Source organism: Saccopteryx leptura, chromosome 4, assembly GCF_036850995.1.
Source record: "Saccopteryx leptura isolate mSacLep1 chromosome 4, mSacLep1_pri_phased_curated, whole genome shotgun sequence".
NCBI classification, from domain to species: Eukaryota; Metazoa; Chordata; class Mammalia; order Chiroptera; family Emballonuridae; genus Saccopteryx; species Saccopteryx leptura.
The window spans coordinates 167,373,078-167,388,454 of record NC_089506.1 but is presented as its reverse complement, the minus strand read 5'-3'; the positions used below and the strand labels follow the sequence as shown (position 1 = coordinate 167,388,454).

Here is a 15,377-nt window from a genome sequence, read left to right as displayed (position 1 = left end):
ACCACTCTATCCCCAGAATCTATGTTGTTGTTTATTCTCTGACTTCTGTGTCTTTTATCACCATTTCTGCAAGCCCTCTCTCTACACAACCCTGTTCTGACTTGTATCGCCCTCTAGAATTGCCATTGTTTCCTTTTTTTTTCCTCCATAACTTACCACTAACATATTATACATTTTTCTTATTTTTTTCTCTTCCCACTGGAATCTAAGCTCCAGAAAGGCAGGGTATTTTGTCTATTTTGTTCATGACTATATCCCTAGTGCCTTTAGCAGTAACTGGCACCCGGTAGGCATTAAATACAGTCTATGTGTTCACTCACAGGACCAAGCAAGCTTCGTGACAGAGATAGGCCTCCAGTATTAGCTTATATTTATTATTACAAGCCATATATATCTTCCGACATAGACAAAAGCTCTTTATCCTTTTATTAACCATTCAGACTGCATTCTTTCCCAAAAGAAGTGAAGAATGATCATCAATAGCCAACAGCAGTTACAAAAGCAACAAACACCAAGAGCCGCTTCCTGCTCGGGAGCAAACGCCGCGCCTCCGCCTGCAGTTTTGGGTGCTCTCTGCGTTTGGAGCAAGTTCTCCAGTAACGAACTATGGAACTGACTCCTGAAAGTTTAGCCTTGTAAGTTCGTTATCTTGTACACATAATTTTAAAAGTCTTAACTGTCCTGCCCTGGCCAGTTGGCTCAGTGGTAGAGCGTTGGCCTGGCGTGCAGGAGTCCCGGGTTCGATTCCCGGCCAGGGCACACAGGAGAGGCGCCCATCTGCTTCTCCACCCCTCCTCCTCTCCTTCCTCTCTGTCTCTCTCTTCCCCTCCCGCAGCCGAGGCTCCATTGGCACAAAGTTGGCCCGGGCACTGGGGATGGCTCCTTGGCCTCTGCCCCAGGCGCTAGAGTGGCTCTGGTTGCAACAGAGCGACGCCCCAGATGGGCAGAGCATCACCCCTGGTGGGCATGCCGGGTGGATCCTGGTCGGGAGCATGTATTTTCTAACTTCAGAAAAATACAAAAAAAAAAAAAAGTCTTAACTGTCCAAATTTGTAGGCATTTATCCTTACTTTATTTGGTTTGCTTTAGTAGTTGGTTCCTAAACATTTTCTGCCTCCTACACTATCTTCAAACATGAACATTCTTTTCTTTCCATAATCAAGCCATTTATTATACATAACCACTTACTATTTCCAGTTAAGTGCATGTCAATCCACAATATCAAGACATTTCCACAAAACATAAAAATGTCAAGTGTCTCATTTTTGTTCTTTACAAATGTAATTTTTTACTTTAAAAGTAGGCATATAGATAAACTAAGTAGTCTAAATGAATGAATTAAAATTCCATACCTAATAAAATGTGCTCTTGCTCTTTATTTAGTATATTTTTATATTTCTCCTAAATAGTTGGTTTCTCAATGCAATGATTTAGGTTGCAGTGATTTTCAAGAGAAAGCTACAAATGTAAAAAGGTACTGAATTAACATGAACACTGTGCTTCCTCTTTTCTGATTCCCGCGAAACACTGGCTAACCTGGAGAAATGAATGGAAAATGCCATTACAGACCATCTTAAGGCCTGGTTCTCCCACGTACAAATTAAGTAACTTCAGGACAGCTTCCCCATCCACAAGGAGAAGGAAGATGCTACTCCCTGACCCGCCCACCACACAGAACTTTTCTGAGAATAAAATAAATTCGTATCTGGGTATGCTCTAAACTATAGAGCAGCAATTTTCAACCTTTTTCATCTCTTGGAACACATAAACAAATTACTAAAATTTTGTAACACACCAAAAAATATATGTTTTGCTGAACTGATGCCCCCCCTCCCCCCAAATAGGCTATTGTTGCGTTGGCTATTCTCATTTTTTTTATTTGACAAACTAAGCGAAGAGGTCAGTTCCCTGACTAAATAGTCAGGTACTGCATGCTTTAAAAATTCTTGTGACACAACAGCTAAAAACCATTGCTCTAGAACAGGGGTAGTCAACCTTTTTATACCTACTGCTCACTTTTGTATCTCTGTTAGTAGTAAAATTTTCTAACTGCCCACCGGTTCCACAGTAATGGTGATTTATAAAGTAGGGAAGTAACTTTACTTTATAAAATTTACAAAGTAGAGTTACAGCAAGTTAAACCATATAATAATAATAATTACTTACCAAGTACTTTATGTTGAATTTTCGCTAAGTTTGGCAGAATAAATCTTTATAAAACAACTTACTATAGTTAAATCTTTTTATTTATACTTTGGTTGCTCTGCTACTGCCCACTATGAAAGCTGGAATGCCCCCTAGTGGGCGGTAGAGACCAGGTTGACCAGCACTGCTCTAGAACAATATTCAAATGAAAGGTATAATAATTTTGCCTAAAGGTGACGCTCTCCTAATCATTCCTTGAAGCATAGTAAACGTTACAGTATTTTTTCTTCTTCCCATCCCCTTATACCAGGTGTATTACAAAAAGTACTTTTTTTACAGATAGATTTTGGGATATACCTTTGACTGTATTGTCCTCAGATTAACCAGATGAATGTCACAGGGCAAAGATGACAGTAGTGGGGAGAATTCACCCAACAGCTGAAGAGTGGGCATGGGCGTCTTTGCTGTCATTGAAAAGACGGGGTGATTCAGGAAAGAAGAAGTCATGTGGCTGAGGAGGGAAGGATAACTGACGGCCTTCTTTTCTTCTTCCTATCAATAAAAAACATGTTTAAGAGTTACATATTTGCAGTTCTCATGATATTAATTAAATTACCTGATAGGATTTAAACAAAAAGGAAATATAAAAAGTATATAAATACCTCGATTTTATAAATAATGATTGTAGAAAATACAGAGCAGATTACTAAGTTCAATTCTAAGCAATACAAGAAAATGAATAGTGTCCACTTAACTAGTACATTAGAAATACTTCTTTTCTGTTGCTTTCATACTAAAAATCCTGACAACTTTTCCCACGAACATTTTAGGACAAGTTATAACTTTTTGCAGAAACTCTTTCTCAACTTACTACAAAACTCTTTCAAGCATGTGGATTGGGATGTCCATATATCTTTCATATCATCTGATGCTATCTTTTTCCTCGGGTTTTACCCATCATGTCCTCATGGTTTCATTTATACACTTAACTAGATCATAAAGTCACATGTTGATACAAAGCTATGTTTCATAAATGTTACCCAGTGATAGAATTTTTAAAAAATACTCTCAAAATCAGTAATATTTTAAATACAGGTGACATATCTAAATCATCTGTTTTCTTTAAATTGGGTAAATCATTGTCAACTATTTCACTCTACATTATTCCCAAAACAGAAACTGTTAAATGTTATATGTTTATATGATACACAATTATTCAGTACATTTTAAAAATACTTTAGTCTTTGCTCTGGTGTGTTCTTGCAGACAAGCATATATCAACATGTTCTAACATTCAATAAGTCTACCAAGGCTGGGGACATACTTATTGGGTGATATACAAAATTAATTAAATCAATGACTAAGCAGAACCTTCACCAATAACACCTAAGGTGTTAAAGCAGACAACGGAAAGCACTAAGAAGAGAACATAATTTATGAAGAAAGGTCTTTCGTTCACCAGTGACATCTAAGATAAATTTAATTTTGTATCTTATTTATTTTTATTTTTTGTATTTTTCTGAAGCTGGAAACAGGGAGGCAGTCAGACTCCCGCATGTGCCCGACCGGGATCCAACTGGCATGCCCACCAGGGGACGATGCCCTGCCCATCTGGGGCGTCGCTCTGCCGCAATCAGAGCCATTCTAGCGCCTGAGGCAGAGGCCACAGAGCCATCCTCCGCACTCAGGCAAACTTTGCTCCAGTGGAGCCTTGGCTGCAGGAGGGGAAGAGAGAGAGAGAGAGGAAGGAGAGGGGGAGGGGTGGAGAAGCAGATGGGCGCTTCTCCTGTGTGCCCTGGCAGGGAATCGAACCCGGGACTCCTGCACGCCAGGCCGACGCTCTACCACTGAGCCAACCAGCCAGGGCAATTTTGTATCTTATTTTTTAAAATGACTATTTCACTGATAACTTCTGATGTTGCATCCTTTTTCTCAAATGAAAGACTTGGCTACTTATCTGAGTAAAAACACAGAGTTTATAGAAGCTGCAGAGCTTAAAATTCAGAATGTCAGATTAGCATTGAACAGAGAGTGTTAGTGAAGAGTGACAAGCATCCTGTCAGTAGCAAACTGTAGATGTCATTACAATTTAGACCAGAGAGAAAAGAATGTAATGGCAGCAGAGGGACACTGCACTACTAAGGTACCAACAAAAAATATGTGGTCAAAAAGAGTTGTAAAAGAATGTATCTATTTCACTTTCTTTTTTTATAGGGAAAGATTAAATAAAGCATGTAAAATAATATTCTCCAAAAATGTTAAAATTTAATACACCTTGTAGAATGACATAAATAGAGAGGGGACATTTTCAACAAGACACTTTAAATGTACTCCAAGATCAAAGAACTTCATAATCTAGGTCAGGACTGCTGACAAAATCATTTTTGAGTAATACAGATAAAAGATTCTAACAGAAAGGAAAATACCTGCTTATCAGATTTGGGAGGCATAAAGTCCACTGCAGGTCAAGAAACATTCAGAGATAGCTATCTGCATTTGTTCTATGCTCTTGGAGGAATCCCTGGATACTTCAGTGAGAAGGTGGGGTACTTCTTGATGGATTATCTATATCTTAGAACAGGAGTCCCCAAACTTTTTACACAGGGGGCCAGTTCACTGTCCCTCAGACAGTTGGAGGGCCGGGCTATAAAAAAAACTATGAACAAACCCCTATGCACACTGCACATATCTTATTTTAAAGTAAAAAAACAAAACGGGAACAAATACAATATTTAAAATAAAGAACAAGTAAATTTAAATCAACAAACTGACCAGTATTTCAATGGGAACTATGCTCCTCTCACTGACCACCAATGAAAGAGGTGCCCCTTACAGAAGTGCGGCCGGGGGCTGGATAAATGGCCTCAGGGGGCCACAGTTTGGAGACCCCTGTCTTAGAAGCAGTAATGTGCATACAGTGTATTTACCTTTCCTCCAAACCCAAATCAGTTCCTGTAACCGTCAGTGCTTCCCCCAAGTTGATCATAATACCAGAATGGCTTGGGGAGCTCTTAGAAAGCACCCATTTCTAGGCAGGGCTGGAACCCTAGACAGGCGAAGCTTAAGTGCCGCCTCCTTCCGGGTGAATCTCACACAGTCAGCCCACACTGCTCTGTGGACCTGCGCTGAGAACCGCCACCCAGACACCTTTCCAACCATCGAGGGGGAATAAAATGCCCTTTTAACTAGTTTTGGATTAAAACCAAACAAAACAGGATTCAGCCTCAAAAACATGTACATGAGAATTCTCATCAAAGGAAACATCCTGAATATAAGTACTCTGGGAATTCAGGAACTGTCTCAGTTATTGTCCTAAGCAAGACAAGGAAGGGTTCATAGAACAGTGGCAGTTCAGCGCCGCAGAGCACTGTGAACAGTAACATTCTCGTCCGAACCACAAGCTCAGTTCTCCGCTGGATTCCGCTCTTACCTCATCGTCAAACTTCCTGCCAGGCCCCTTGGTGCCTCAACGAGCCCACCTGTGTTAGCTGATCCCTCAACACCACAGGCTCCCATTCCATCTGCATCAAAACTTGCAGAATTATATCAGCAAGAGATTTTTTGTAGTCACCTTTGTTTATTCAGTATGACCTGACATATGCTAAAAACTTGATAATGTTCGTTGAACTTCATCTACTAATTTAATAGGCAAATGAAATATACATAAATAAGAGAAAAAAATTGTGTGTGGGGGGAAGGATAGAGTAAAACAACAGAGAAAAAAAGAAGAGTGAAAATATACTGAATCTAAAGATTTAGAGACAAATACCATGCAGCACTGAGCTAAAACCTGGTAGTTTGTGGGCCTCATCTACCTATAGAAACGTTTCAGTAGGTCTGCATGGTATTAAAAAGTTGTCTGTTTAAAAAAAAAAAGTCTGTTTTTCAGCCAACTCTCAATAAGAGGAAAAAAAATCCAAGCAATTTCCCATTAAAATCATCAATGACAACAAAAACTCCCCCAAACTGTTTGCTGGAAATTGCAGTCACACTAGGCTTTCGCTTTCCCATGCAGAAACAACCAGCTGCAGCAGCTGGGCTTCCGGGTGGCTGCGTTGTGTTCCCCACAGATCCTGTAGTCACCTAACTTTAGCATCTGCCCTGAAACCTGACCAACCTCCTTCATGTCATCACTCCCAAGAGCCCTGTAAGCATTTGAGTTTTTCATCTGATTTCTCCTAACTTCTTTTCCTTATATGTAAAATACTGATATGTAAAATACTGAGAACTATAGCACTTACACATGCCCGGTTATGTACCAGTTGCCAGCAGGAAGATGGTGGGTGTAAGAGTCAAACAAACATATCATAAAGGGTCATGCCAAAGAGACAATTCCTATTTTTCACTTCTGTTGACCACTAAGTATCATTACACCACGGGTGACAGTCAACCTCACACAGCCACACTCCTCCACTGAGCATCTATCTGTACATCGTCCAGTCCTTGGTTTCTCTGCCTCTCTGCAGAACAAGATGCACTTCTCTATTCTGTCATCCAGAGTTATTCCAGTGAGGCTCTGACAGGCTCAAGGCTTCCCATTAAAATGTCTTCTTGTCCAGAGAGTATCTCCCAACCTCAATTTCTACTATCAATATTTTAGACTTTAAAGTCTGAATTGAAAATAAAAACACTTTTGGCCTGACCTGTGGTAGCACAGGGGATAAAGCATTGACCTGGAATGCTGAGGTCGCTGGTTCGGGATCCTGGGCTTGCCTGGTCAAGACGCATATGGGAGTTGATGCTTCCTGCTCCTCCCCCCTTCTGTCCTCTCTCTCTCTCTCTCTCTCTCTCTCTCTCTCTTCTCTAAAATGAATAAATAAAATTTAAAATGAAAAAGAAAAGAAAAACACTTTCTGGAAAATTTGTTATATGTAACCTTTCTTTTATTAAAAAAAAAATTCCACTGATTTGAGAGAGAGAGAGAGAGAGAGAGAGAGAAACTAGGTGTGAACTCATTGGTCACTTCTCGTGTGTGCCCTGATTGGGGATCGAACCCACGACCTCAATATGCCAGGACAATGCTCTATCCAATGAGCAACCCAGCCACAGCCTATGCAATCTTTCTTTATCAAATGTCTTTTTAATCAATTTCACTAGAAATTAAAATGTATTTTCTCTTCTCTAGCTCATTTTTTATTTAAAAGAAACTATTGATTTAAGCCCAAGAATCTATAGCTGAGCAAAAGAAAAATTTAACCAACACAGGATTATAAAAACATTGGATTACATTTAAATCAATAAGTCTCTAAGGAGTTTTGAATAGGAATAAACCAATTATTTAACTTTTAAGTGAAAGCTTTATGGATTTGACATGAAAATTCTTATTGCTATAGTTAACAGTTTGGTAAATAACTATCTATATAGGAAGATCATAACAGTCAGAAACATTTTCAGGAGAAAAAGAGGTAGCTGCCAGCACTCCAACAGATTTCCTATGCAGTTTCAGTCCTGAAACGAACTCCCTTGTCAGGAATTGATTTAAACCATGAGCCACAAGAGCTAGTATAAATCCTGACATCTAAAATGAATATTAAAATCTTTTTCCTGAAAAATTCTAGCTATTGGAAGAATTTCTCACTTTAATTAGCTTTTGTCATTTCATTCAATTAACTAGTATTTTACTTATAACCTGCTTACCACAGGCCCTGCGGGGCACATGAAAGTTAAAGAGACAAGTCCCTGGAATCTAATAGGGAGAGAACATGCCTACAATGACAAGGCAGGAAGTAGTACCTGAGATAAAGGCAGCGGCCCAGTGTGCCATCACAGCTCATTCACTTACACATTTGGTGTTCATTCATACGACATGTGCTGGGTGCTCCCTCCGCTAGCCCAGAAGCAGAGGGAGACATAGCCCCTGCATGGGAAGCACCCAGAGCAGAAATAGCGAGAGTCATGCAAAATGCGGAGGGCATCTGGCAGGCCCCATATCATGAGGGTATCTGTAGGCCGTGGTAAGGCTTTCGCTTTATACGGAGAGCCGTGAGAAGACATCAGAGGGGTCGAATGAGGTTAGATTTGGTTTTGAAAAGCAAAAGTACTCTGCTTCCTAGATTAAGAGACAATATGGCAGAAAGAGGAGAGCAGAGTAAATGCACAGGCTAGATCCAGAAAACGCACCATGTTAGCTGAGATTAGGGTGGTCACAGTAAGCTAGTTTATGGATTGGAAATGTTTAGGCAACGAGCCAAGCACTGGAGATTCCTTTTGTGAGAAAGGGGCTGATGCAGGAGAAGTGTGAGAGTCAGGACTCCCAGGTGGCTGGCACTGGATGGAAAGTGGGGCTAGTCACCGAGGGAGCAGACACTAGAAGGGTCATGTTCAGCAGGTAGGGAGATCATGAGAGTGGTTTTCTTTCTGCACGTGAGGGAGAGAGGGAGAGGGAGAGAGGGAGAGAGAGAAGGACAGACTGGGAGAAAGATGAGCAGCATCAACTTATAGTTGTGGCATCTTAGTTGCTCACTGATTGCTTTCTCATACCCAGGGGGCTCCAGCTCAAGCCAGTAACCTTGAGCCCCAAGCCAGTGACCATGGGGTCATGTCTATGATCCCATATTCAAGCTGGCGACCCTGCACTCAAGCTGGATGAGCCTGCACTCAAGCCAGCGACCTCAGGGTTTTGAACCTGGGTCCTCAGCATCCCAGGCTGACGCTCTATCCACTGTGCAACCACCTGGTCAGCAGGGAGAGTGATTTTTGATTGGTTAGGTTTGATGTGCTGTTAGAACTGGAGAAAAAATATGAGCAAACAACCAGACAGATGAGATATGTATCTGTGGGTTCTATGTACATAGAGGTGGTCAGCAAAGCCAGGGGAATAGGAGAACTTGCAGAGGGAGAACATATAAAAAGAGAAAGGGAGGCCTGGGGCCGAACCTTGAGCGCACTGATATTTAATGGCTAAAGAACTACAGGAGACACAGAGAAAGAACCGCCACGAGGAAGGAAGCAAACCTATTGAGCATGGAACCAGGGAAGCCCTGGCTAGACAATGTTTTAAGAAGTGACAATGGTCAGTATCAAATGCTGCTGAAAGGTGAAGTACGTGAACAATTGAAAACATCTGCTGCATCTAGTGAGTGACACTGGCAAGAGTGTGGTGGAGGCTAAAGCCAAATTAAAACGAACTAAGCGTGAGAGGGAAGTGATGAAATAAATGCATGTCAGAAATTCTGGCTTGACAGGGAAGGGGAGATAGTAACGTAGGGGAATTGGGAATGAGAGTTTGAGTGAGCATGGATTTGGAAAAACGAGAGTCTGAGTGAGGGCTATTTTCTGTTTTAAGATTTTTGGGTTTTTTTTATTTTTCCATTGATTTGAGAGAGAGAGAAGGCATCAATTCATTTTTCCACTTAGTTGTCCCATTCAGTTGTGCACTCATTGATTGCTTCTTGTCCATGCCTTGCCTGGTGACTGAACTCATGATCTCAGTGCACAGGGACGAACCTTTATCCATTGAACCACCCAGCCAGGGCTGTTTTAAGTTTTATTATTATTTTTTTAATTTATTGATTTTTAGAGAGGAAGAGAGGGAGAAAGAGAGAGAGACAAGAACATCAATCTGTTCCTGTATGTGCCCTGACTGGGGATCAAACTGGCAACCTCTGCGCTTTAGGTCAACTCTCTAACCAACTGAACTATCCAGCCAAGGCCGTTTTAAGTTTTAATGGGAGAAAATAAATGGGCATTTTTAAAAGCAAACAGAAAGGATTTCCTATGAGGGACAGGGAGGGGCAAGGAGGTAGAATACCTACTAACAGCATCCTGAGGAGGGAGATTAGGCCAAGTTCCCAGGACAAGGAGAGGGACTGGCCTAAGATGAAAGGAAGGAAACATCTCTACTGTAACAGGAGGGAAGAAATGAAAGGCCTGGTATTGAGCATATTGAGCACTGTCGAATAGCTGTTCTCTAAAGTAAACAGTGAGGTCACTGGATGAAAAAGAAAAGATTTGAAATGGAGAGTGCAGAAAGAGAGAGAGGAGTAAAAGAAAAAGAGCCATTTCAAGGCCCATTTGAGCTGGTAATCAGTAATTTATGAAGGACTCTGAGGTACTTTACTGCCACTTGAAGAAGCATATTGTCAGACTGGTTCATGTCCAACATAGCTTTGGCGAGACTTTAACATGGAAAGCTGAATTTTTGCTTTGAAGAATGAAAACTAAACAAGAAGACAGACAAATAAATCCATTTTCAATTGATGAGTCTAAGACCAGAATAAGTACACTAAGGTTTCAAATCCATTTTACTAATCAAACATAATCTTCTAGATAGATATCTTACTAAATTCTATTTTTAAACTCAACTTTCTCAAAATAATTTCAGGAAATTTCACCCAAACTGATTACTTAATCTTATTTTAAGTGTCCATAACAAGAAAAAATATTAAAATGACCTAAATGGAAATTTTACACTATATGTGTGTTATGCACATAAAAATTCTCTCTTAGTGAATCTATTATAAACATATCTCAATACTGAAAATTGTAAGAAATAAAAAAGGGAAAGGTCATCATTTCAAATTGTGGGTGACAAGTTATTTTTTCCCTACCATATTCACGACAGTTCTTTTTTCTAGTAGTATTCGAAACAGATTAGCTGTAATCTTGTTATCAAGGACACCTTGCTCAAGGCCACGATTATCATCTTGCATAAGTCTTCGATCCATGATAACTTCAATCTGACCTATGAAACAAACAGAAAAACTGGCCAGGGTTATTTCATACAAACATTCATTGAGGATCATGTAACTACAGTAACACAGTCTCAATTTAAGTTTCTCCTCTGGTCATGGGGACAGATCAATATAACCCACAGTACCCCAGGCTTTTTCTCAATAATGGCCTAAAGTAGCTATTATAAATTCATAAAACATGATTATATTTCTGCTTTTCTTCATTAATGTCTATTAAAATCTGATAAGAAATTTAAAAACAGGACAGATCAAAATTAAAATTATTAAAAAAGAATTAACCTAAAATTAAAATAATTAATCTAAGGACTATATTAAGACTCCAAAATTTTTGGTGTCAGCATTTGGAATATCAAAATCTTTATGAGGTTCATTATGAAATGCCCATCACATATTGAGTAATAAAGCAAATACAGATGGGTGGGGTCTAAATTGGACTGAAATATGGCGTAGGTTAGATGATATGCAGTGATTCTTTGAAGACCTAGGATCTGGTAACTCTGACCATGAACTCCCGTCCCTCCCTGAGACTATGTGACATCATCACTGCTCTGTCTCCTCTAGCTCAGAAAGGGGTCATTGGTGGTCCCTCATTTGTTGTGCACTAATTCCACATCAGTTCCAATTTAAATTGTAAGCTAATGGTTAGGTAATGAGATTAAAAACTAAAAAGAAAACCAAATAAACAAAAAAAGAAATCCAGTCTTGAGATTATACTGGAAAAAAAAAAACACCCTAAATTTACATATATACCTTAAAAATATATCTATATTCATCTATCCATTTATTCATGTGTTACTTATAAAATAATCATTCAACCTAAAAGAGCAATACATAAAGACTTTAATAACTATAACTCTTATATAATCAGACCAATGCTTTAGTTTCTTTTTTCTTAGTTCGGGTATTATGGGGAAAACTGTGTTAGGCTTGCTTGCTGGTTTACTGGCTGCAAGTACTTTGCTTGATTAGTGTGTGAGCATGTGTGGCAGCACCATGTGTAGATCTATGTAAGGCTATGGGTACTTGTGTTTAGGGTGGATTGCATATGGTGGACTGTGGATTGCCTGCCCACCACTGTGAGCAATTGTTTTGCTGTTCATTTTCCTGAGAAGAGGTTTTCCCTTGCCTGTGTGCTTGTCCACCATTGTGAGACTTTATTAAATGGTAATGGCCCAACGCTTTCTGGCTCTGCAGTTTCTCTACTGTCTGCCTGAATCCAATGTGGACCTCAGCCACCAGCATTACAGGTATTCAGTACATAAAACAACCAGGAATGGTTAGAATTTTCATTGTTATTTCCTCCATATTGTAGAAGACAACTGTCTAGAACTTGCTTCTCAGGCACTGGGACTAATTTTCTGCATGCCAAGAGGACAATTAGAATTTGATCACTTCACACCCAAATTAGTACATCAATCCTTGGCAACTACTAACTCTTCTTCCTGCCTCCAAATATTAGTCCATTTAAGAAGTGACAATCATCTCCTGGGCTGTACTCAAATTATTTGTAAGTTTGTAACTACTCAAACTCTAGGGTTTTTGGGTGTCTACAGCAGGGATGGAGCTTTATTTTTCAGCTCATGTTTATCAGGGAAGTGAGACAGTGCTTCTTGGTTCATGACTGCTTGCGTTTTAATAACTCATGCCCTGGTTAGAGCCCACATTTGAGAATTAAAGGCAGGGTTTTAAAATGGGTGCATTAAGGGTCACATCTGGCACAAAGATGCTTTATGTTCTGATACTGAAAAAATTAAATCAACATTTACAGATTGAGCAACTTCATATAAAATTTCAGATTTCTGGGTTCTTCAAGACTGAAACATTTGGCAACACTGGGCCCCTTCCCCCGTGCAGGCCACGTGCCGGTGCTAAGTGGTGGCCGCCCCACCGTACATGGGAAGCATGCTCTCCAGTGTGCTCCAGCCCCACCCTCTAGTCTGAGTCTGGATTTTCATATTATTTGTATAACTACGTTCATATCTTTATGACAGAATCTCATGATTTTGTCTGATAAAGGCCACCAAGAAAAATGGGAAGTACTGATTTTTATATGTGTGGAAGTACCGAATGTATGTATGTATATGCCTAATATAAAAAGGTCAAAGCATATGCTAGGCATCTGCATTCGTTTATCTGCCTGACGCTTATCTCAGGGAATCTTTGCATGTATGGAAGGAAGAATAATTAATGACCTATAAATAATAATTTAAAATATGTATTATAAAAGACAAAAGACTCCCAATACAAACTTTTCCTCAAAATTAATCAGTACCTACTATCTATTTTCTTTCTCCATCTTACTTTCTGTTTTGGAATCTTTAACCCTTTGAGTAGTACAGATAGACATTCTTGTACATCCTCATGCCTCCGGACCATACAGATAACAAAAATTTTTATTTTAAAAATGTGTTAGGCAACATTAAAAAAAAAAGGCAAAGGTATGTTCTTGTTTCCATAAATTGGTTATCAAACAAACATGATTTTAAGTTAATAAAACTGTAACTAGAACTAGTTTCATTTTTTGAAAAAAATACTCCTGGGGGTCAGCGAGCATGAAAAAAACTCACTACTCAAAGGTAAAGTTGTGTCTATTACCAATTATTTACTTATTAATGATTTTATTTATTTATTTTAGAGAGGACAAAGAGAGAGAAAGAGAAGGGGGGGAGGAGCAGGAAGCATCAACTCCCATATGTGCCTTGACCAGGCAAGCCCAGGATTTCAAACCAGCGACCTCAGTGTTCCAGGTGGACACTTGATCCACTGTGCCACCACAGGTCAGGCAGTCTGTCACACCTTTATCCCCCTATTTGTATCATCTTTTTTCTCTTTCTTCTTTCTGGTGGTGGAGGTGGTGGTGGTCGTGACAAGAGAGTGAGTCAAAGGACCTAAGTTTAAACTGTAACCTCCCACCTGTAGAAACTTAAGTTATCTAAACTTTTAGGAGTCTGAGTTTCTGCATCCATTTAATCACAACAATAGCCCATTCTTTAAATAATGGACTATCAGGAAAGGTAAATTATCTTGAGGGGGGAAAAAAAAGTAATTGGTATCAAAGAACTTTAGGTCTCTGTTTTTCACCTAAGATTGAAGAAATCCATCACTTTATGTTGTTCTCACAAAACCCAAATTTAACTAATAGTCTGGTTTTCAAAAGAAAGCTGGTGACTGAAGATGATAATACACATGACCAACAGAAAAATCATACAATTGGAACTAACACAAGAGAAAAACAAATCTGAACAATACATACCACTTTTCAAACTCGATACCCCTAAAGACTGAGCCGAGAGCAGAGTCAGGCGATGCTCAGCATCCTGGATATATGCCATTGTGGTCATGGGGTAGACATTTGCTTGAAGAGGCAATTTGCTCATTGTCACTCTAGGTTGAATCTGTAAGACCATACAATTCTCTTCTTTAAAAAAGGGAGTGACATTTACATGTGTGCCTTAAAAAATTAATATTGGCTATATATGACTTCTTCCAAATAGAAAAAGTGACAGTTTCCTTTCCTTTGTAAGGTTAGAACTAATTTATAATTTAGAATATGCCTGGGCTGGCTGGGTTAGTGGTAGAACGTCAGCCCGGTGTGTGAATCACCCAAGTTCAATTCTCAGGGCACACAGAGGAAGCACCATTTGCTTCTCCACACCTCCACCTTTCACATTTCTCTCTCTCTCTTCCCATCCTACAGCCATGGTTCAATTGGAGCGAGTTGGCCTTGGAGGCTGAGGATGACTCCATGGCCTCCGCCTCAGGTGCTAAGAGCTCAGTTGCTGAGAAATGGAGCAACACCCAAGGTAGGCAGAGCATCATCCCCTAGTGGGCTTGCAAGGTGGATCCCAGTTGGGGCGCATGTGGGAGACTATCTGCCTCCCCTCGTCTCACTGAATTAAAAGTAAACAAACAAACAAACAAACACCTCTTGAAATTCTTCTAAAATCAGTTTAATAAATATGCCAGATCTCTCTATCAAATCCTCTTAACATATTACATTATAATAATCAAATGCATATTTATATTTAAAAACTACTCAATGCATTCCTGTTTAGTTTCACTGCAGATAGTTCCAAATTTCAATTTTTCTTGGTCTAGTATCCGAATGCATGAAATACAACTCTAATTTTAGTTACTGAGAAAGACTGACATGACCTAAGTTAGTCTGGGTCAACGAGACTCACACATCAGGAGGGGACAATAAGCAGACTGTTATCAGGAATTTAATTCACACCAGATAAAAATGCCACCTCTTTTAAACTCATAAAAATTTGACATGAAACTTAAACAAAGAAGAAGTTAATGTATTAGTTAACACATACTGAGTACCCATTAATGCCAGGCACAGCGCTGGAAATTTCACATATAAGATCTTTAATCTTCAAAACAACTCTGCAGTAAGTCTTTCAAATTATTGGTTGTTGTGAATAGTGACTCCCCCCCCCCCAATTCATGTTCACCCAGAACCTAGGAATGTGATTTTATTTTGAAATAGGCTCCCTGTTGATATAATCAAATTATACTGGATTAGGGTGGGCT

The 15,377-nt window shown here is 39.5% G+C and overlaps 1 protein-coding gene and 1 non-coding gene across 2 annotated transcripts in view; both read right to left on the bottom strand.

The window, feature by feature from the left end:
- Positions 1-15,377, bottom strand: part of MAN2A1 (mannosidase alpha class 2A member 1) — a 186,804-nt gene that overhangs the window by 12,279 nt on the left and 159,148 nt on the right. Inside the window, exons 18-20 of the mRNA XM_066381983.1 lie at positions 14,092-14,233; positions 10,695-10,828; positions 2,503-2,697 (exon numbers count right to left, since the gene is read on the bottom strand). Of these exons, the coding sequence (XP_066238080.1) occupies positions 2,503-2,697; positions 10,695-10,828; positions 14,092-14,233 (471 nt within the window). The remainder of the gene's footprint in view (positions 1-2,502; positions 2,698-10,694; positions 10,829-14,091; positions 14,234-15,377) is intronic.
- On the bottom strand, positions 432-635 carry LOC136404567 (small nucleolar RNA U3). The gene has a single exon (XR_010751309.1). It is a non-coding gene; the product is annotated as a small nucleolar RNA U3 (small nucleolar RNA).